This window comes from Xenopus laevis, chromosome 1L (assembly GCF_017654675.1).
Source record: "Xenopus laevis strain J_2021 chromosome 1L, Xenopus_laevis_v10.1, whole genome shotgun sequence".
NCBI lineage: Eukaryota > Metazoa > Chordata > Amphibia > Anura > Pipidae > Xenopus > Xenopus laevis.
The window spans coordinates 171500614-171522358 of NC_054371.1; the positions used below are offsets into that span (position 1 = coordinate 171500614).

The 21745-nt window shown below is 39.3% G+C and overlaps 1 protein-coding gene across 4 annotated transcripts in view; it reads left to right on the forward strand.

Moving 5' to 3' along the window:
• Nucleotides 1-21745, forward strand: part of rimbp2.L (RIMS binding protein 2 L homeolog) — a 211219-nt gene that overhangs the window by 45547 nt on the left and 143927 nt on the right. For all 4 annotated transcript variants that reach the window (XM_041567214.1, XM_041567218.1, XM_041567220.1 and 1 more), the window contains exons 4-5: nucleotides 1924-2103; nucleotides 3475-3609. In XM_041567214.1, coding sequence (XP_041423148.1) covers nucleotides 1924-2103; nucleotides 3475-3609 — 315 coding nt within the window. The remainder of the gene's footprint in view (nucleotides 1-1923; nucleotides 2104-3474; nucleotides 3610-21745) is intronic.

A 21745-nucleotide genomic window follows, 5' to 3' on the forward strand; every position in this document is an offset into this window, starting at 1 on the left:
TAAGCAAACATTTTATTCTATCGGTTACTGCACCTGGGCAAACGTTGTGCCTTTTATTATATGGGGGGGGGCTAGGCTTTTAACTTACTATCTTCACTCCACTAGTATTCAAGAAAAAGCACCTTGACTGTACTAATTGTTGTTTTCAAGCTTTTTTCGCTTTGCGAACATCTTCCAAGTACTACAACTAAGTTGTTAGCTACCAAGACATCTGTATTTTTATCCATTCTCCTTGCAACTCATAGTGAGCAAGTAATTACAGCACTATGTCAGTTTATTGGGCATTTTCAATGAATCCCCCCCAGAATAAACCCATGAGCACCTGGCACACTGGCAGTCATTGATTCAGAGATAACAGATAGTTAATGATTACTCATAATAGAAATTGCATCTCACCATTCTGCAATTGGGGTCTCACTAAAATGGTACTTGTATTCAGCACATAGAGCAAGTCCATTAGAAAAGGAAGCTTGCAGTATTATAGTAAAGCCTTTCAACCAACTTCGTTTCATTTTTTTCATTTGAAAGGGTTGTGGCACATGAGTTTTAGAGGTGACATAAGAGGAGGGTCGACACAGGACTGTGGGACATGGGTTTTAGAGACAACATAAGGGGAGGAGACATAGTAACCAAATTTTATATGGGACCAGATTGACTTGTACGTAGTAGTATAACCTTTTTTAATGGCTGTCATGTGACTCATTCAGCCACATGTCTATATGCAGATCAGATCATGTTTGTTTGCCACATTAAAGTGCTCCATACCCTAAACATTTTGCGCATAACAAAAAAGATTGTTAAAAAAAATAATAATTCTAAGCAACTTTCTCAGATACATTAATTACACATTAAAAACTATGTGTAAATGTAAGTCCATGTAAGTCCATGTGAAATTAGTGTTTGTTTATCCCTTTTTTGTTTTCAGGCTCGGACTATTAAACCAATGCAACAGGATCTCCTGCAGGTCTTTTAACCAGTGTTTATGAACTGGCTTGCAACATTGTTTCAGGAGTCAGAACCAGGAGTGCAGAGAATGTCAGGCAGTTCCTGCTTTCAACAGCAATTACATTACAAATGTCTTTAACATAACTGAAAATATGTAATTGTTTGAATTTATGCTGGAAAGTTGCTTGCAATTGCATTCTATTATGCAGCTACGTTTTTGGATAAAGTAATGGTTTAAATAACTTTTGTTATTAGTGTTAGTGGCATTTAATGAGATCCTAGATTCTTCCTTTTATTTCTACCAGTTCTTGTTAATGCTTGGTATATTTTTTATAAATGTCAGTCATTTATAAGATACCCCCATTGGTATGTCTTCCATTCAGAAGGCCAGTTATCTGTTGAAGGCTCGTGCTCTCTGGCCTGATCCTGTAAAAATGTCATACAGTGTAACACATGCACTTGTGGAGCTCACTTGGAGGGCTGCCAGTTGGACAGCCCTTCTCTGTCAAAAAAATTCATTTTCACAGTGTCTCGGCTGAACAATTGAATTGTGGCTATTTTGTGGAGTCATGGTGAGTAGAATACTTGCACTGACTGCACGACTACAGATACAGAGTTAGTCTGATGTAATCATATGGTACAAGTGCTATATTAACATAGAAATATTCTGCCACGTTGTTGATAATGAATATGAACAATAATTTCTGTACTTTTTCTAGAATATGCTGAAGTGGGAAGAGTTTCTCCTTAGGCTTATTAGTTTTGAGAAACTTTGTGTTGAGAAGCTACCGAAGTGAGTAGTTAATCATCTCCAGGCAGAAAAATGTCTGCATTTTTAGGTCACCCCTATGTGCGGTGTGTGTAATAAAACAAATGACTTGGAATATCATGTAAATGATTTGCTATCCGAAAAGTGTTTCTGAGTTTCTATCCTCCACATTTATACGGACCTCATACGATCTTTAAATGTTTTTCCAGCAGAAGAAATCCTCTTCCACGTTATCCGATAAGAGGCCTCCGACAAAGCAGACAATGCGTTCTGTTAACGGAGGACCTGGACACCTACCTTGTCCCAGCAAAGACTCGGAACGAGAAGTGGAAATTCGGCTTCTGCAGGTCGAATGTGATGAGCTGAGAAATAGGCTGGGATGTTTAAAGGTAAATCACTCGGCTTGGTACGGTGCCTATTAGAAATGCAATGAGTCCTGTGTAAGTACTGAAGCTGGATGCACAGGTGAGAACATGGTTTTGCTGGCTCATTTGCTAAAGGATGCCTCATTATCGTCATTATCTGATTAACTGTAACCTCATTTAATGGTGCAATGAATCTAACAGTGTACAAAACAGAGGGACATCATTAATTAAGGTTTAAGAAACATCTTGACATCTTGCACTATGTTGCGTTGACCGGGGCAGTTAATCCTGCCTAAGTCTGGTCATTGACTAATTGATTCTACACTGTATCCAACTTATCAGGCCTCAGGCTGAATTGACAGATTCCATAGGCATGGCTGTTCATGGCTTTATATTTTTCCAAATGATCAGACTTGCAGGAAGTGTAGATAAGATGTGATTCCTCTTCTTATGTGCCAATGCATTGTACACCCGCTAACTGAATGGCACATTTTCAGATAAAATTTCCTAACAGGACAGAACATTTTAGCTTCACTATGATTGTCGGATGGTTGGTGAAAACCAGTATCAAACCTGGCATACATGTCCAGATGGTTGGGCAGTATGGTGAAATTTGAATGACCAGCTTAGAGTTGGCTTATTCCGTCTGTGTAATTAGAACTCACCCCAATGCATGGCCCCACCTACAGTTACACCCTTGCAATGTGAGCAGAAGTTTATATTCAACCATGTTATTTTTGTTGACTTTTGAACTGTAAACTGAAAGTACCAGAAGGAGCAGTTACCATGTCTAAGTGCTGTTGACTTGCTGCCAAACCAGCAGATCTCCAGGTGGTATGCCAAGTTAAGTTTATTCAATCATTGGACCCCCTAGGCCAAATCTGAAAAGGGCCTATGTAGAGCAGTCGGGAGAGCATCCTATCCGCAGTCCTTCATGGATGGTATATGCAGACCATTCCATATATAGCTGGCCAATCCTTGACCAGAAAGCTGCCAAGTAGGCCCATACATGAATAATAATCTTCTGACTGGGGCTGGCAGCAAATGTCGGCCCATGTATGGCCTGCTTAGGATAATGTAGTCATAAGCAGAGTTAACGTTGCAGACACAAGCAAAGTGATAGCTTCCACCAATGTCTCTTTCTGGTCTTTGTTTATAAGGATAATGTGGTTACACGTGCAGTTTTCAAAATGTTAACCCTACTTATAGATGGGGACATTTTCAATGTGAGCATTATTAATTACTATTGGTTTATATCTTACCTCCTTTCTTTCTACCTTTCCTACTATTTTCCTTTTAAATACATTTTTGTTATTTCAAATTGCTGTTGGGGGCATTATTGGATATTGGGTGGACAGTTAAACAAAACCATAATACCAATTTGTCTTGATCCAGGAAGGGTTAATGGGCCAGAAACCGAGTGATGTGGAGCAGTTACTCAGACAGTCCCAAAAGGAGTTGCTCTGGCTTCAGAGGCAGCTGTCCTTTATCTCCAATGGAGGTCCTGCCTGCTTCCTCTCCCCAAACAAGGTATGTTGATTTTTTTGGAAGACAGTTGTGGTTATCACTCTACCTACAATAATCACACATTGTTTTTTATGTATGTGAATGGGAAACTGCTGCCTATGGGGAATGGTGTCTTGATTGAATTGAATTGATTGAACTGTTCTTTCTAAGAGGATCTCAGGGGTCATACCTCCCTCTGTGCCTTCTGCCATTGACAACTGTGAGTGAACTGTGTGTGTGGTGTTTTTTTAGGCACAAGCTTTTACTAAATTATGGTCTGTGGCATTAAAGAGTCAAGTTAATGAAGTCGGTACTTTTAAGTTAACATGACAATATTGTAAGTATTAAAAGTCACAGGAACAGAGGATCTCACCCACCCTGATTTCTGTACTTATCCCAAGCAGTGCGTAGAAGTGTACTTGTGTCTGTCAGCTACATTGCAGCAGTGTGTCTACTGACTATTTATTCCAGGGATACACAATCTGTTGTTTACCTCCCCCTGAGCCAAATGTATTAATGAAACATCTAAATGATAACATAATGGGCAGTTAAAGCATTGTAAATGGACTTGAAAATAGGAGGCAGAATTAATGTAAAGTATCTCATTGCCAGGGAGACGCTTCTTAGGAGTGAATGGTAAACTAGAGAGTTTGTATCAGGAAATAGGAAATAAAATGTTTGTATTTCAAGACTTTAGAAACAGTACTGAAACTTCAACCAGCATTCTAAGCAACAGATGACCACAGCCCACACCAACTCCTGACATGGTGCAAGCAGCAGAGGTGGCTTAAATAGGAGTATAACATTTCAGCCATACGTTTCCCGTGGCTTTAACATCCACTTGCAAAAAAAAGTCCCAAATTATGTACATCAGAAAATCAGTGTGTGCAGTCAGGGCTGCAGAACTTCAGTACCCCAGGGAGAACTCTTTCATTTCTCCTTTCCATCTTCCAGTTGCTAGGCAGCTGATATGTACACGCCATTTGAAGCCCTCTTCATATAGGAATTTTGCAATATTTTTGCATACACATGTGAGGCTTTTAGCTCTATTCTTCTATTCTTGCTGAAATCTGCAATACTTCACTGCCCACGACCAGAGGATCTTAAGGAATGGCACCACTGATTTTGGTGGAATGGGAAACTGTCCCAACACATCTTCTTTTTTCCCCAATAGCTAAGGGGTTACATTAAAAACACAAATGGTGCAGAGATCTACCATGCATCATTCAGGGATGCTACACAATACTGGAGATCATCTATAAAAAAGGAAAGAGAGAAGCAGTCTTCTCTGGTGTTTTCCATCATACTATATTATAACAGTTCTGTGCAGTCATGTGCGACATACCAATCTCTGTCAGTCCTTCCTGGTCCAGAGCTTCTGGGGCAGGCCAAGGCACGGACAGTTGGTAGTCATCAACTAAGTGGAAAGAGAGCCCTAAATTTGGAGCAGGTTGTAGTTATAGGGTTCCCTGCAGTAACCAAGTTGTCCTCTAAAGAAGCTACACTTCAGGTCTTGGTTCACCTGTCTGAACTGATCAGATGGATTGAACACCTATCTAAGCTTTAAAACTCATCAAATGTAGAATGGTGGCGGATTTCTGCTTGCCAACAAAGAGTACATTAGTCAAAGTATCTGACCTCCTTAGAATCAATATGTGAGGTATCTAGGAAAGTGATATATTGTTTTCTCCTTCATAAGAAGAGGTCTGTAAGACAAAGCCAGAAGTATCTTTGCCTTTAAGAACCACTGTGTGTATTGGAGGTTATTCTCAGTCTCCTTAGGTTTATTGTAGTGATTTTACCCTTATGCACAAAGAGAAGACTATAAAGAATGGGTTTGCTGATATGAGTGAGGAAATACTACACATCCCTGCACAGAGCCCTGAACTCTACTCAGTTTATTAATTGGACTACAAAGTACTGATTGTCCAAACTCACTGATACTCTTGTGGCTAAATGGAAACAAATCCCATCAATAAGTATGTTATAACTAGGGTTGCCACATTGGGAGGTGACATCACATGGGATGTGGTTGTGACGTGGCCTCGGTACAGATTCAGGGATCCGAGTTCACGGCAGCCAACTTCCGGGTCTTTGGTAATCTGAGAATAAGCCCGGCGGAGCGGCGCATGCGCGGTTGGAGCAGTTTCCAGGTTGTGACAACTGCGCATGCAAAATGGAAATGGACGGAAATTGCCGAAGTGCCGGAAGAAGACACGAAGACCCGGAAGATGGCTGCCATGAACTCCATTCCCTGAATCTGCACCGAGGGGTAAGTAATAAATTAGGGGCATTTGCCTGGGGTAGCCGCTAGACTGGGGGTGAGGAGGGGTCTATGTGGGGTAGGGTTTTTTTTTTTTTTTAATAATGGGTTTGTTTCTCCTTTAAGGTGACCATAGATATAACCAACATAATTAGTACATGTACATGTGCATAGTGACCAGTCAGTATCTATGTACTATGGATATCAGTCTTTTGGGCAGGTTTAGAAATATCATCTAGTAATAACAATATCTGGCAGCACATGATGTATCGCTCATGTGGAAGTTAAGAGTAACCACAACTTTTATTTACTTCCTGTTGTTGTGATCATTACGATCATTCATATTGTCATCCTGATTGAACGGAATACAAAATCGGACATACAATGTTTGGTCCTCTTATGGTAACCTCAATACCAGCTGTGAAATGAACAAGTAATTTTCACCCCCCATTTATACTCCTCCACGTGCCCAGCATTATATGAGGAACATTGCCATGGATAGTGTAAACTAAATGAGACCCAGCAGCTGAGGTTTTTATCCTTAATGTAATTTAGATTTACTGTAGAATCTGGTAAATGTCCATCTTCCAGTGATAGAAAGGATAGTTTTGTTCCTAGGATTAAGTGCAACTGTACTATATAGCACTATATATTTCTGGGCAGACATTCAAAAAACACAATCTATGGATTATTACAATAATAATGATCAGAATTTTTTCATGTCCACACATCAGACTGCCTACCGTTATTTAGAGAGCACTACACATCTATCATCTCCACAGAGTACAAAAGACTGTCTTAGATATACATTATGGTACAGTTGCACCTGCATATGTACTGCAGGAGAATCCTGTCTCATACTCTGTACATGCTGCAAAGTTGCACTATTGCGACTTTCCTCCTGTACAGTTTACTGCACATCTTGGACTCAGCCCAGCCCCCACAATATGTGGGGAGAGCATTTCATATTCATCCCAGTTTGCCCATTATCTGGAGTACATATAGTATTGTAGTGCATAGATGAGGCTTTCATCAATAAAATTATTGATTATTATAATTAATACATGGATGTTGCTCTCAGTGGCCTTAACGCAGGTGCTTATTTTTGAATTCCAGGATTGGAAGCAGGTTTTATTTGCATAAAAACTAAGTATAGTTCCAATTAGAGCCTCCTGTAGGCTGCCAGTCCAGATAGGGGCTACCAAATAACCAATTACAGCCCTTATTTGGCACCCAAAGGACTTTTTCATGCTTGTGTTGCTCCCCCAACTCTTTTTACATTTGAATGTGGCTCATGGTTAAAAATGGTTGGGGACCCCTGCTGTAACAGATTCCCAGCCTGCTTTCCTGTTCCTGGTGCTGAATTCTAGCTTACTGCAGTGTCTCTATGGCTACCCTAATGCTCTGTCCCTGGTGCTGAATGCTAGTCTACTGGCCTGTCTCACAGGTGGGGGTCCTCAACCTTTTTACTTATGAGCCACATTCAAATGTAAAAAGAGTTGGAAATTAACACAAGCATTCAAAATGTTCTTTGGGGGGTACAAAATAAGGGCTGTGATTGGTTATTTGGTAGGTATATGGGCTGGCAGCCTACAAGAGGGTCTGTTTGGCAGTGCATCTGTTTATGCAACCAAAACTTGCTTTCAAGCCAGGAATTCAAAAATAAGCTGCTGCTTTAAGGCCACTGGGAGCAACATCCAAGGGAGTGGTGAGCAACTTGTTGGGGATCTCTGTTCTAGGGCTTAACTCCAGCCTAATTCTCTGTCCCAGGTGCTGAATCTCAGCCTGTCACTGGTGCTAAATTTCAGCCTACAGCCCTGACCTGGTGCTTAATCCCAGTCAACTGCCCCTTCTTTGGAATTGTATCCCATTTTATACCCCTATCCCTAGGGTTAAATCCCTACCTACTGCCTTTGCACTGGGGCTAAATCCCTGCCTACTGCCCTGTCCTACTAAACCAAATAACCTACTTATAATTTCACATAAAATAGATTATAAGATCTTTGGGATAGGAATTTAATTCCAAATGTGTATTGAAACACCTAGCACTTAAGTATTGCTTTTCACTTAGATACTAGATAAATAAATATTATAATACATACAATTAAGCAAAATCCAAGTGGCTGTGACAATAGGGGTAATTTACATTGACCATGGGCTGGGGCACTAAAGAATATGAGAGCAGGCTCTCTCGGGTTCTGGAAGCACAGTTTGGCATCGGTCACCATTCCCTAGCTTGTGTGTCTGAATGATGTGGGGCAGACCTGCAGCAATTCAAATAGTATAGAAGGCAGTGCACAAGTATAAAAAATAAAATGATTGCACTTGTTTTTTCACGTTGCACCCTGCTTTCAACTTGAGAAATTCCAACTTATGACCCTAACAGGTTCACATACAGTAACGTAAACTACAATATAACATGTTACCAATTAAAGCAAGAGAATGGCAGTTTGTGTTTGGCTTTTAGCTGTTGGTGGGGTCATATGAATTGTAGTTCACAAGCAATTAGAGTGGCACAGGTTGCGCATCATTGATGCATATACTTATATCTGCACATCAAGTTTTTGTACTTAATTCATAATTTTTCCTCCATGGGGCTCCTGTGATTCTGGAGCTTATGGTAAATGCCCTTTCTGCCCCACCACCTGTAGAGATGGCTAACCTGCATGCTGTCATTTGGATCACATTCAGTTACAGATTCAGTTTGGAATATTTGGAGTTCTCTCAACAGTTGCATAGAAATCTGTTATGATATTATTCTACTTTGTTGCAGTTGTCATTAATATTATTATTCCTATTATTTCTCTACAAGACAAATGTGGGCATAACTGCAGTGGTACTGTCATTATTTTAACAACCCACAACCCTGCTGCACTATAAAAAAATAAAATATGTATAGAAATGAAACAAATGGAAACATACTGGAAACAGCTGACTCCACGTCTCAACATATATTCGTTTTTTTTTTTACCTGATAAAAATAAGGGTTGAGATCATCTGGCATATAAAGGGTTAACAGATTGTTGCTTTAAATAAAAAAAAGCAGAGGGTTTGGGATAGGATAGGTAATCCTTGTTAATACCCTTCTGCATTTGAGTTCCTAAGCTCTCTATTGGATGCACTATGGGATAGAAAAAAAATGACAACCCACATTTGCAAAGGATTGGTCCATCCCAGTAGGCCACAGATGACCTCCTGTGATATGCCTAGAGGTAAAAATAAGAAACCAGTAAGGTACAAACCGGAGAAGGGAGGAGGCTACAGGAAACCGAGAAGGCCACAGCTGGGAAAGTTGGAGGGCTGGAAAAATAAGGGGGAAAGCCATCTTGTGTGAGTGAGCGAGAACAGCAAAGGAGGAGGAGGAGAAGGAGGAGGAAGCACTACTGTTTCATAGGCTCCAGCAGCTGCTGCATGCTTGGAAATGCTTCTTTCACTGGCTATCGGCAGTCATGAATCATTGTGAAAGGAATACAAGCAATGCAAGTACACCACAACTGCTGCTGCTTCACTCTGTCTGGGTATAAATGGAACATTGCAGCTGTCCCTGAACCTACACTGCAAGGTAAGATTGTATTTACCTAGCTCCTCTCTGCCTGCTTGCTGTGATCATCTGGAGAGCCTGCCTGTGTCTTCCTCTCTCCGCCAGCCTGCAATGGAGATTAGGAGCACAGACTTGTATTGCAGATGTTAACCCTTTGGCTGTTGGCTTTGCTTCCCAGATCAACTCTTTAAAAAAAAAAAACCACTTGTAAAATCCACACAGCTGATTAGCAGGTGTACAGAAACCGATGCAGCCTGCAGCTTTCATCACTACTGATTACTTATCGGCAATACAGCGTGAGGATTTTATAGGTGTCCAGTTTTAACGTGATGATCTCTGGCGACCCTAGCTGGGGATGACAGGACTGCAGCTCATTGATCTGAAGTCAGTCGTGAGTTTAGTTGTTTTTTACATTGATCTTTATTCGGGTAGTTATCTTTTTTTAGCATACTGTGGGCTTGCTGCAAAAGCCCTCTGGATCCCAACTCTCTAACTTGCTGTCCTCCTGCAATTGCATTTAAACATCAGCTGTAGGTCTATTGGCTGGGCAGCCCCCCATACACACAACACCCTCAATATATGTGTTTCCTTTACAGCTTATCCTCTGGTGTATGTGTGATAATGTTTAGCTGTGCTCTGTATGTATATTCATTTATCGGTGTATACCAACATACATGAACGTAATAATCCTGTACCCAGTATATGTGGAGTACTGCACTTTGCCCTTATGGTGGGCAGGTTAGGCATGATGTTTAGGTGACCTTGAGCTGTTTACTATCATAGGTCTGTTCCAAAAAGACCAAAAAGGTAGGAGTTGAAGGCTCTGTAAGAACTGATAGCATAATGTCAGCATTGTCACTACTCCCAGCATCCCCTTTAGCTTGTGCTGCCATTTGTAGTTCTTCAACAGTTAAAAGGCCACGCGTTGAACATCACAGGTTAATGCTATAGTAAACCTCTGTGAATGAAACATAATCGTTTAAGCCTGCAGTGCTCTTTTATAAATGGTATCCTTCCATGCCTGAGGGAACAGGGCAGTTGGCATGCCTGTTCATTAACCCTTGTCACTTTTCAACCCTTTTTTTTTAATTTATGGTTTTTTTTAATTAACCCTGGAGTTAAATAGGCCATTAATTAGCCAACAAATGTTTATAGGAGTCAGTGAAGTCTTTGCAATGATTGTGTTCTTGCTTGAAACTAGGACTTGACAAAAAATCCACCTAGTTGTATACCTGCTGCAATAATATGAATGGGTTAAGCTGAGGAAAGGAGGATTTATGAAAGGAAATGTGCCGCTGTATTCACGAGGAAGCCTTTGGCGTGCAGGATGTGCATTATCATTTGTCCTTTTGTCAGCCATTAGTTCCCTGGCCTAAAATGATATTTTGTGTCAGTTGGCATGAATAGATAAAAGGTGGAATTTGCCCAGAATGTACCAATTAGCAAATGAGTTTTCAGGTTGTGCCAAGGCACACTGCAGCGTCTAGAAGATGTATCTACCTTTGGTTTTTAAGCACTGACTTGTTTTACATTGCTGCCACCTTTATCATGTGAATGAATCCTTGTGCCTTCCTTAGCCCCCTGTACTTCAATCTACCTATATCACTGCACATAAGATATGTATGAAATTGCTTGATCTAATTCTATCTATCCAAACCTATCCATGTGTACATAGCAGAGTTCTACACATTTAGAGTTTTTAATGGCCGTTGAGCACATACATAATTTACACTGCAGTTCTACACACCTGCTGTGCACTGGCAATGCTTCATGGAAGCTCCTCTCAACAAGGCATTTGTTACACTGATGTAATTGTGACCCAACAAAATGGAATGCATCCGGCATCCTGTAAAAATATATCCTTCTTTGCCTCAAAGTTTGTCTGAAAATAAAACTTGTTTTAAATGGGTCTCATGCTCTGTTATTTGCAAGAAGGCACCATGTTTTGAATAGTGGAGGGGGCCAGCGCTCATTAGCACGAAGTTTCAACAAACAAGGAAATAAATATTAGAAAAAAAGGGGGAGAGAGTAATCCCAATATAGTGTAATATTTTTTCAAAAATCTGGTACACCTCTTAGTGAAATAGGGATATTATGAAAACAGTGATAAGTGCCCTTTTTCCATTCCGCTATTACATTCTATGTGCCACTCATTCCACCAATCTAATTCACACGTGTGATAAATCTTATGGTGGGGTACTCACAGACGTTTAAGAAGAGATGGGCATTAGAAGGAATATTTAGCAGTACCCTCTACAAGTGGCTCCAAGTCCCACACCTCTAAAGAAATGTGCTGACATAGTGTAAAACCATCATTTTTTAATCGCCAAAAGATTTAAAATTTGAAACTCACAATGTTACTCTTAAAATTCTCATACAAGCTTTTAAAAGTCACCGCTTCCGGGTTTGCAAGCAGTCGGTGTGGATGGAATAGCCGGCGTCTCGACCACCACGTGTACCCTGAACGCCTATAGATGACATCACCGCCCGACCCATCCATAGGCGCCCAGGGTACACGTGGCGGTCGAGACGCCCCCTTGAAACCCCGTGCTAATGAGCGCTGGTCCCCTCCACAATACGAATTTTGGTACGAGTCTGAGGGAGAACAGACAATCTTGCGGACCGGCAGAGGAAGTGGATTACTGGAACCTTTAATATCCTTTTACCATGTTTTGAATAGTTTTGTGTGTTTGATGTGTAGATGTAAATCTGTAAATAAAAGTTTGACAGTATACATTCATTACAGTCAAATTGTCAAAGTTATTTACTTGTTGAAATAGAAAATAGTATCCTTCTTTTCCCTTCTGCACTGCTGGTTCTCTGCTTTGAAACAATGTAACCGAAGTCAGCATTGCATCAATTGTTAAAGGGGTTGTTCACCTTTAAGTTAACTTTTAGTATGAGAGTAATGTTCTGAAATAATTTGCAATTGGTTTTAATTTTTTATTATTTAAGGTTTTTGAGTTAATTAGCTTTTTATTCAGCAGCTCTTTAATTTGCATTATAAACAATGTGGTTGCTAGGGTCCAAATTACCCTAGTAACCATGCATTGATTTGACGTAGCGTGCATCGTTTGCATCCGACAGTCGTGTCGCGTCGGACGAACGCTGCAACACCATCCAACTTTTGTATTACTTACCTTGTTTCCCGTCACATCTAACTTGACGTGGGATCCCACAGAAGCCCACAGAAATCGTCTGTGTAGTTCAACCCTTACAGAGCATTTGCTTTTTAGATGGGGTCAGCGACGCCGATTTGAAAGCTGGAAAGAGTCAAAGGGAAAAGGCAAATAATACAATTCTAAAAAATAAATAATGAAAACCAATAGAAAACTTTTTCTATTTCATAATAAAAGTTTACGTAAAGTTGAACCCTCCCTTTAATGAATGCATGTTGGAAACTTTATATTTTTGTTGGGTTTACTAGACTGTAATTCCACTTTTTTTTTTAAAGATGTTTGTTTATGCTTTTCTTTTACAACAATAAACATTTGTAATTTCACTTTTAAGTAAATCTCCCCCATTTCCTTGCTTAAAATCATTAGGACTAGAGATTAATTGTCCTTGTTTCATTCCATCAGATGGAATCGACTGGGTCCAGCTAAAGGAAGGAAGCAGTCTGACAGGAAATAGAAACTATTACATAGTAATTAATATATTCCTTCAGTATAAATCTGCTCTAATCAGTGGAATAAAATGTTTTTCCTATTTATTGAATCTCTGTATTTAAATTCAGTTCTATGGAACTGACCAGGGTGCTGAATTCTAATCTCAGTTTTGAATGACACTGTTAGTGAGAGTTGCATCAGTTGCTGTAACCACATCCCCCCAGTTTGGGGCATGATCATAAAAACACTTTTAGGGGTCAAATATAATGAATAAAAAATATCTGCTTCAGTCTTGCATGTCCGCATATAATCTACTTGATCTGTTCACTGGCCTCATATTTATTTATTAGTCCCTGTGTGCAAGCTCACAAGAACAGGACTAAAAGCTTATAGTGAAATATGCTATTCTAAATCTCAAAGCTATGAAAATAATGTAGTTGCAAGTGGGTGATCTGGAACTATGTAAAGCAGATATTCAGACAGTATGGGAGCATATAAGGTGAATGTAACCTATCCTTATTTTCCATGAGCCATCCTCTTATTGCCATCCCTGTGAACTCCCATGTGACTAAAGAATCGAACCACAGTATAAGAACATTGAGCTAGAACATCTGCTTTTCTCTGGCGCCTTAATATGTAGAGGGAATGCACAAATCAGAAATGTTTGCTCATAATTCTTATCTTTACAAAGAATGGAATCTTTTTGCTTATCTTCTGTGCTTACGTAGATCTCCCCATCCATGTGCATTGCGTCATCCTTAAAAGAATAGTTTACCTAGTTTACTGTTTTTGGTAAGATCATATGTACTTGGTCAACGTTTTAATTTTTCTGGTGTTGACAGCTTTCCAGTTTGGAGTCTTGAGGTCCAACCCTAGCAGCTGGGATCTGTGAATATATTTGTCTTAAAGGGATACTGTCATGGGGAAATTTTTTTTTTCAAAATTAATGAGTTAATAGTGCTGCTCCAGCAGAATTCTGCACTGAAATCCATTTCTCAAAAGAGCAAACAGATTTTTTTATATTCAATTTTGAAATCTGACATGGGGCTAGACATTTTGTCAATTTCCCAGCTGCCCTCAGTCATGTGACTTGTGCCTGCACTTTAGGAGAGAAATGCTTTCTGGCAGGCTGCTGTTTTTTTTCAATGTAACTGAATGTGTCTCAGTGGGACATGGGTTTTTACTATTAAGTGTTGTTCTTAGATCTACCAGGCAGCTGTTATCTTGTGTTAAGCTGGCCATAGACGCAAAGATCCGATCGTACGAATCAACGTACGATCGGACTTTCCCATCTCCCGACCCTCCACTAACCATTCAGATCAAAGTCTTTACCATTCCGACCAAATAAGAACAGATCACCCAATGATCTGTCCCTGACAGCAATCGTACGATACTTATGTCTGACAACACTAGTGACAGTCTCCCACTGAAAATCGTACGATCGGCAATACACGCAGAGATATTATCGGCAGGCGACAGAAATTTTCTAACCTGTCCGATCGACCAAACGACCGATCTCCGACGGACGAAAAATGTCGGGACTCTCCACACATGGTCCGAAAATCGTACGAATCCACGATTCGTACGATCGGATCTTTGCGTCTATGGCCAGCTTTAGGGAGTTGTTATCTCGTTACCTTCCCATTGTTCTTTTGTTTGGCTGCTGGGGGGGGGGGAAGGGAGGGGTCTGATATCACTCCAACTTGCAGTACAACAGTAAAGAGTGATTGAAGTTTATCAGAGCACAAGTCACATGACCAGGGGAAGTCTGCTTGAGTAGCACTATTAACTGATGTGTTTTGAAAAAAACATGTTTTCCGATGACAGTATCCCTTTAACCTTAGGCCACCAGATATATAGATATCTTGATTGTGCATAAAAGAATGCTGAAAATTGTATAATCCTGTAAGATTTATGATCCCAAGGCGAAGTAGATACTTTATTAGATTATGTGATTATATAAATCCAGCCTGGGGTTTACTTTCGAAACTTTTTAAAAATTTACAATAAAGACCAACTACAAATTGCATCAGAATATTACTGTGTACATTATATTATAAGTACACTTTAAGCCTAATTGCCCATATAACTATTCCCCTTCAGCACATCTTTCCTTGGTGATGTTTAGCCGCACAATCCCCCATCTGTGTTTGAAATATATATCAATTTACACCTTTCCATAATGTTAATTTGCCTTTACTAGAGTGATTATATTTAGCCTCCCATAATAGCCGCAAGTGCTTCTGTTGCTTGTTTTATACAGCAGCCTAGCACATATTTCTGAGGAATTCTTCTATTTCATACTTACATATCTGATTTGGTCTGTTTTGGTAATGGTTGCTATAACTGAAACTGCCTTTTTTTTAATAAAGGAACAGTATTTGCCATTGATAAATAACTTCCCAGGGATATCATTACTTTGAGCGACAATAGATCCCATAACTGTATTGTAAAAACAAAAAACTCTCCTTATTGTGATATTATTAATATGTTGCTGCATTAAGTAATGGGTCTTTATAGGTTTATATTTGTGAATTATTGATGATTTATCCAACAGGCTGCCATAGCTGCTAATGTTCTCATGTTCTCCTTTGTCACCTTGGGTTTGTATTCACATTGTTGCAAAACAGGCAGAATTACATTTTTGGCAGGGTCTCCTTTGATTACTCTGCTGCTCAAGTACCAACAATACATTGTGATATTTAAAAGAAGAGCAAGCATCATTCTAAAAATGTTTATTCTGAAAATGTTATGTGCTTTCTTGAATTTGATGCTGTAGTTGAGCAGGCCATAGACATAAAGATAAAATTGTATGAAACAACAGTTTGTATCATTTTCAGACCGTGTGTGGAGTATCCCGTCATTTTTCGTACCATGGTCGTTCAGTCGATCAAGAGAAGGAAGGTGAGGCAGAGCACACTCCCAAAGCTTATAAGACAAGAACACCTGGTGCACAGTGTTAGGAGTACGGCATCCTCCAATGAATCCTCAAGTAGTAAAACACTGGCACTCAAGGAACTTCATGCAGGGTTACCCCTTGCTGGTTTATTAGGTGTGGACGCGCAATGTTTCAGGGCGAACCCCTTTATCAATCGTTCAGTCGATCACACAGGTTAAAATATATATATCAGCTACCGATAAGATCTCTGCATGTATTGCCTATCTGACGATATGAACTGGAGATTTTTATTACTATTTGTCGGACATAACTTTCATACGGTCTGTCAATTATTGGCCCGAGCATTGTGTAATTTGTTCTCTTTACTACTTTATATTAACCTGAATGGTTAGTTGCAGGTCAGAAGATTGGCATGGACGATAGTTCATCCAACATAGGCTACAATCTGCTCGTCTATGGCCATCTTAAGTCCTGGGTTTGATACAGGTGTAAATCCTTGCCTTTGATGCAGGAGTCGGCCGTTGCCTTTGATGCAGGAGTCGGCCGTTGCCTTTGATGCAGGAGTCGGCCGTTGCCTTTGATGCAGGAGTCGGCCGTTGCCTTTGATGCAGGAGTCGGCCGTTGCCTTTGATGCAGGAGTCGGCCGTTGCCTTTGATGCAGGAGTCGGTCGTTGCCGCTGATGCAGGAGTCGGTCCTTGTCTTTGATGCAGGAGTCAGTTGTTGCCTTTGATGCAGGAGTCGGCCGTTGCCTTGGATGCAGGAGTCGGTCGTTGCCTTTGATGCAGCAGTCAGTCATTGCCTTTGATGCAGGAGTCAGTCCTTGCCTTGGATGCAGGAGTTGGTTGTTGCCTTTGATGCAGCAGTAGGTCCTTGCCTTTGATGCAGCAGTCCGTCATGTATTGTTACTTTAGTATGTTATAGGTTAGCCTGTACCATTTTAATTGGTCTTCATTATTTGTCATGGGATTCAAATTATTTGCCTTCCTATTCTGCTTTTTGCCAGCCTGCAGTTTAAAATACTATATGGTACTGATTCCAGCCACATTCAGATATTCATCTGCTATTCTGACTTCCACACTGCTATCTTGTTGCTATGCTTAGTGGTACCTTAGAAACCAATCATTATCATTCCAGTCTATAGAGCTGAAGAAAAAAATAGAAATAATTCAGATACTACAAGAATTAGAAAAATGATGGCCAAATCTCTTTGTCATACCAAAAGCTTATTCTTATGATGAGCTTTGTCATTAAGGCCCTTGTTCTTTCTGCATTTTTATCGGCCTAGTTTTATATAATACAAAAGATGTAATGAAATGTAGCCGTTATGTCGGTAATATTGAATTAACACATATGAACAAAGATTAATTTTTATTGATAGTTCACATATGTATGTTATCATAACAAACATATTTATAAAACTCAGCATTTTCCATACATCCATGATTCTTCACCTCAATGTTATTTTTAAATGCAATCACAGTTGAAAGCACTATTTGGTTATCCCTTTCTGCACTGCTTGTTCTGACTTTTAAAACAATGTAGCTCTCTCGCTCTCTTCCAGCCAAGTCTCCATTTCTCATGATGCGTTGCATTCTTCTTTGCAGATTTGTTAATCAACTGGCTTCTGCTGAATTGTTTCAAGAGTCAGAACCAGCAACGTAGAGAATAAAAAGAGACCGCCCATTTGCTTTTCCTTGCAATTTCATTTACAAATAACTGCAAAACCATGACAAAGGCGTACTGCATTTCGGAATCACATTGTCATTGATTGTGAAAAAACTGTGTGGGGTAGAGTTTCCCCTTTAAAGAGGCTGATAACCAATGAAAATTGCTTCTAAATGTATAAATGATAATGTGTTTGAACATATGAATGGCAGTGAGTTATCCTCACTTCCCTAGGAATTGTTCTATTCAGCTGCCAGCATACCATCCCTAAAAAGCTAGCTTCTCCCACACACCAAGCTCTGCAGAGAGATGAGCAGCCAGTTTATAGAATTAAGAGGATTTGCAGCTGAATAAAACAAAACAGACTCAGTTTCCAAACACTGTGATGCGAGTTCCAGCAGGCTGCAATTTGCTTGCCATTAAGTCAGCGACATGAAATCCATACAGTGTTTGCACATCTACACAAGGTGTTAGACTGTACCATGAGCTGAAGCTACATTTGTAGTTCAAGGGCATCTGAAGGTGACAGGTTAGCCACCCTTTCGCAACACCCTTCAGTGCATTCATTATTGTTGTAGGAAACCTATTGCATCAGCATGGTTTTTCTTTGAATAACCCAGGCAGGTTGGGTGCTAATATTATAGCTAACCAGAAGAGAAGTTTGAGTAAAGGGGCAGTGCAAATTTAAGATAACTTTTACAGGGGAATGTAATAAAAGTCGCAAAGAGCAAAACAATTCGCACCAATAAGACTAAAAATCCACATCTCGCAATGTAATATTTTTCCTTAAACTGTTATTGCATTGCGAATTTTAATTGCGCATTGCGAATTTTAATTGCGCACTAATAAGAAGTGCTTGAAGGTGTCGTAATCTTTTGGAGCAAACATAACGACTTTTTCAGTAAGAAGTTTTATTACATTGACTGCTTATTGGCGCAAACTATAAAATTCGCAAACGTTCTTTCACTGTCGGAAGTGGTCGCTAAACAGTTTCCGGGCTCGCAAAAGCCATATTAAATTCGCACAAAGCAAAATTTGTTCGCGCAAAGGCATAACTTTTTGCATTGCGAATAGTTTTTCCGTTAGCGTTTTTTATTACATTCCCCCGTTAGTATGTTATAGAAAGCCTAAGCTTACAACTTTTTAATTGGTCTTTATTTTTTTTTATGTTTCTCAATTAGTTGCCTTCCTTGTCTGCTTCTTAACAGCTTACTCCAGTCTGTTATTGTGACTTTTATTATTATTTATTATTATTATATCCTTTTCATATTTGAGTCTCTAACTCGAGCCACATCCTAGTTGCTAGGGTAAACTGGACCCTAGCAATTAGACAGCTGCTGAAATTCCAAACTTGAGCTGCTGAACAAAAAAGTAAATCATTCGCAAACCACAAATAATAAAAAATGAAGACCAATTGCGTAAGTGATACTAATGGTTAAATAAAAAGGGAACTTCTCCTTTAAAGAACCTTGGGATTTCACTGAACTGAATCCCTGAATTTACTCTGATATTTTAGCAGGTGTTGGAGGCAGGGGGATTAGCTGTTGAGTCAAAGTATTTATATTAAATATGTATATGTTCTCCATAGTTGGTATCATATTCTGTTTTAATTACCACCTAACACTTCAAGGGGTAATCCCACCCCTTCCACATTGGGGTTCACAGGTCAGAAGTATCTTGTCTAAATAGGTACAATTATAAGCAGATTCCTTTGATTTTTATTAGAATTGTAAATGTATGTGCTATAATTATCGATTTCCTTATTTTATCTATTATATTTGCTCCTTATGTGTGTGTATGTGTGTGTGGGTGTGTATATATATATGTCCCAAATAAGGCATGCACTCACAGGTCTTATCCAAGGTGAAACAATGGTGTTTATTCAGCAAAGAACTGCAGTTTTTTGCTGAATAAACACCATTTTTTCACCTTGGATAAGACCTATGAGTTCATTCCTTATTTGGGACAGTTATCTTATTGTTTGCATTTTGCACCCAGGCACACTTAAGCTTTATACGTGCTGTGCCGGCTTCAAGCAAGTTTTATTTTATATATATATATATATATATATATATATATATATATATATATATATATATATATATATATATATATATATATATATATATATATACACACATTTAAAGGAATAGAGGTTAATATGTTGCTATGAATATGAAAGGAGTGGTTGTGACAAGGGTTAATAGATGTAGAAGGGAAGCAGCGGAAACGGCAGAAACATATGGAGAGGTCATAGTTGAAATGTAAAGCCGAAGCAGATCATTGAAAGAGCTTAAAGGTGAGCTGGAGGACTTTTTAGGTGATGGGTGCTTAGTAGCAAGCCAACAAAGAATTCTTAGCAGTATATAAGCAGGTTTAGCTTTGGGGGAAAAGATTCTGATTTTAGTAGCAGGTTTTGCTTATTGTATACACCCAACCATACATCAAATAACAATATGTGGTGATAAGCTTCTGAAGCTGACCCCTGAAAAGTTGTGCAGTACACAGTAATGGCTAACTAAATTGCTTTACCATATGATCAATTAGTGCACCTTTGGAATGTTAGAACAAAGGTAAAAGCCCTTACATGCATTGCTGAGATCTAGTCAGGCAGTTTGACCTATGATCAGGTCTGATACTATGAGTAGACTGTTTAGAAAAACTATCCTGTAGTGTATCTCATTGGACAGCTGTTGGTCAACAAACTGACAATTTCATCTAACAGTGCATCTGTGCAGCACGTGGAGTGTGTGCTGGCAGATGAGCATATTGAGTGGAGCCTCAGCTTCTCTTTAAAGTAACAGTAATATATACAATTTAAGTGCTACACTCTCATGGAAAACTCACTCTCATGGAATACTCACTGACTCTTATAGAATACTCACTGACTCTCATAGAATACTTTCACTCTCATAGAATACTTTCACTCTCATAGCATACTCACTGACTCTCATAGAATACTCACTGACTCTCATAGAATACTTTCACTCTCATAGAATACTCACTGACTCTCATAGAATACTCACTGACTCTCATAGAATACTCACTGACTCTCATAGAATACTTTCACTCTCATAGAATACTCACTGACTCTCATAGAATACTCACTGACTCTCATAGAATACTTTCACTCTCATAGAATACTCACTGACTCTCATAGAATACTCTAACTCTCATAGAATACTCACTGACTCTCATAGAATACTCACTGACTCTCATAGAATACTCACTGACTCTCATAGAATACTCACTGACTCTCATAGAATACTCCAACTCTCATAGAATACTCACTGACTCTCATAGAATACTCACTGACTCTCATAGAATACTCACTGACTCTCATAGAATACTCACTGACTCTCATAGAATACTCACTGACTCTCATTGAATACTCACTGACTCTCATAGAATACTTTCACTCTCATAGAATACTCACTGACTCTCATAGAATACTTTCACTCTCATAGAATACTCACTGACTCTCATAGAATACTCACTGACTCTCATAGAATACTCACTGACTCTCATAGAATACTTTCACTCTCATAGAATACTCACTGACTCTCATAGAATACTCTAACTCTCATAGAATACTCTAACTCTCATAGAATACTCACTGACTCTCATAGAATACTCACTGACTCTCATAGAATACTCACTGACTCTCATAGAATACTCACTGACTCTCATAGAATACTTTAACTCTCATAGAATACTCACTGACTCTCATAGAATACTCACTGACTCTCATAGAATACTCACTGACTCTCATAGAATACTCTAACTCTCATAGAATACTCACTGACTCTCATAGAATACTCACTGACTCTCATAGAATACTCACTGACTCTCATAGAATACTCACTGACTCTCATAGAATACTCACTGACTCTCATAGAATACTCACTGACTCTCATAGAATACTCACTGACTCTCATAGAATACTCACTGACTCTCATAGAATACTCACTGACTCTCATAGATACTCACTGACTCTCATAGAATACTCTCACTCTCATAGAATACTCACTGACTCTCATAGAATACTCACTGACTCTCATAGAATACTCACTGACTCTCATAGAATACTCACTGACTCTCATAGATACTCACTGACTCTCATAGAATACTCTCACTCTCATAGAATACTCACTGACTCTCATAGAATACACTATGACAAATT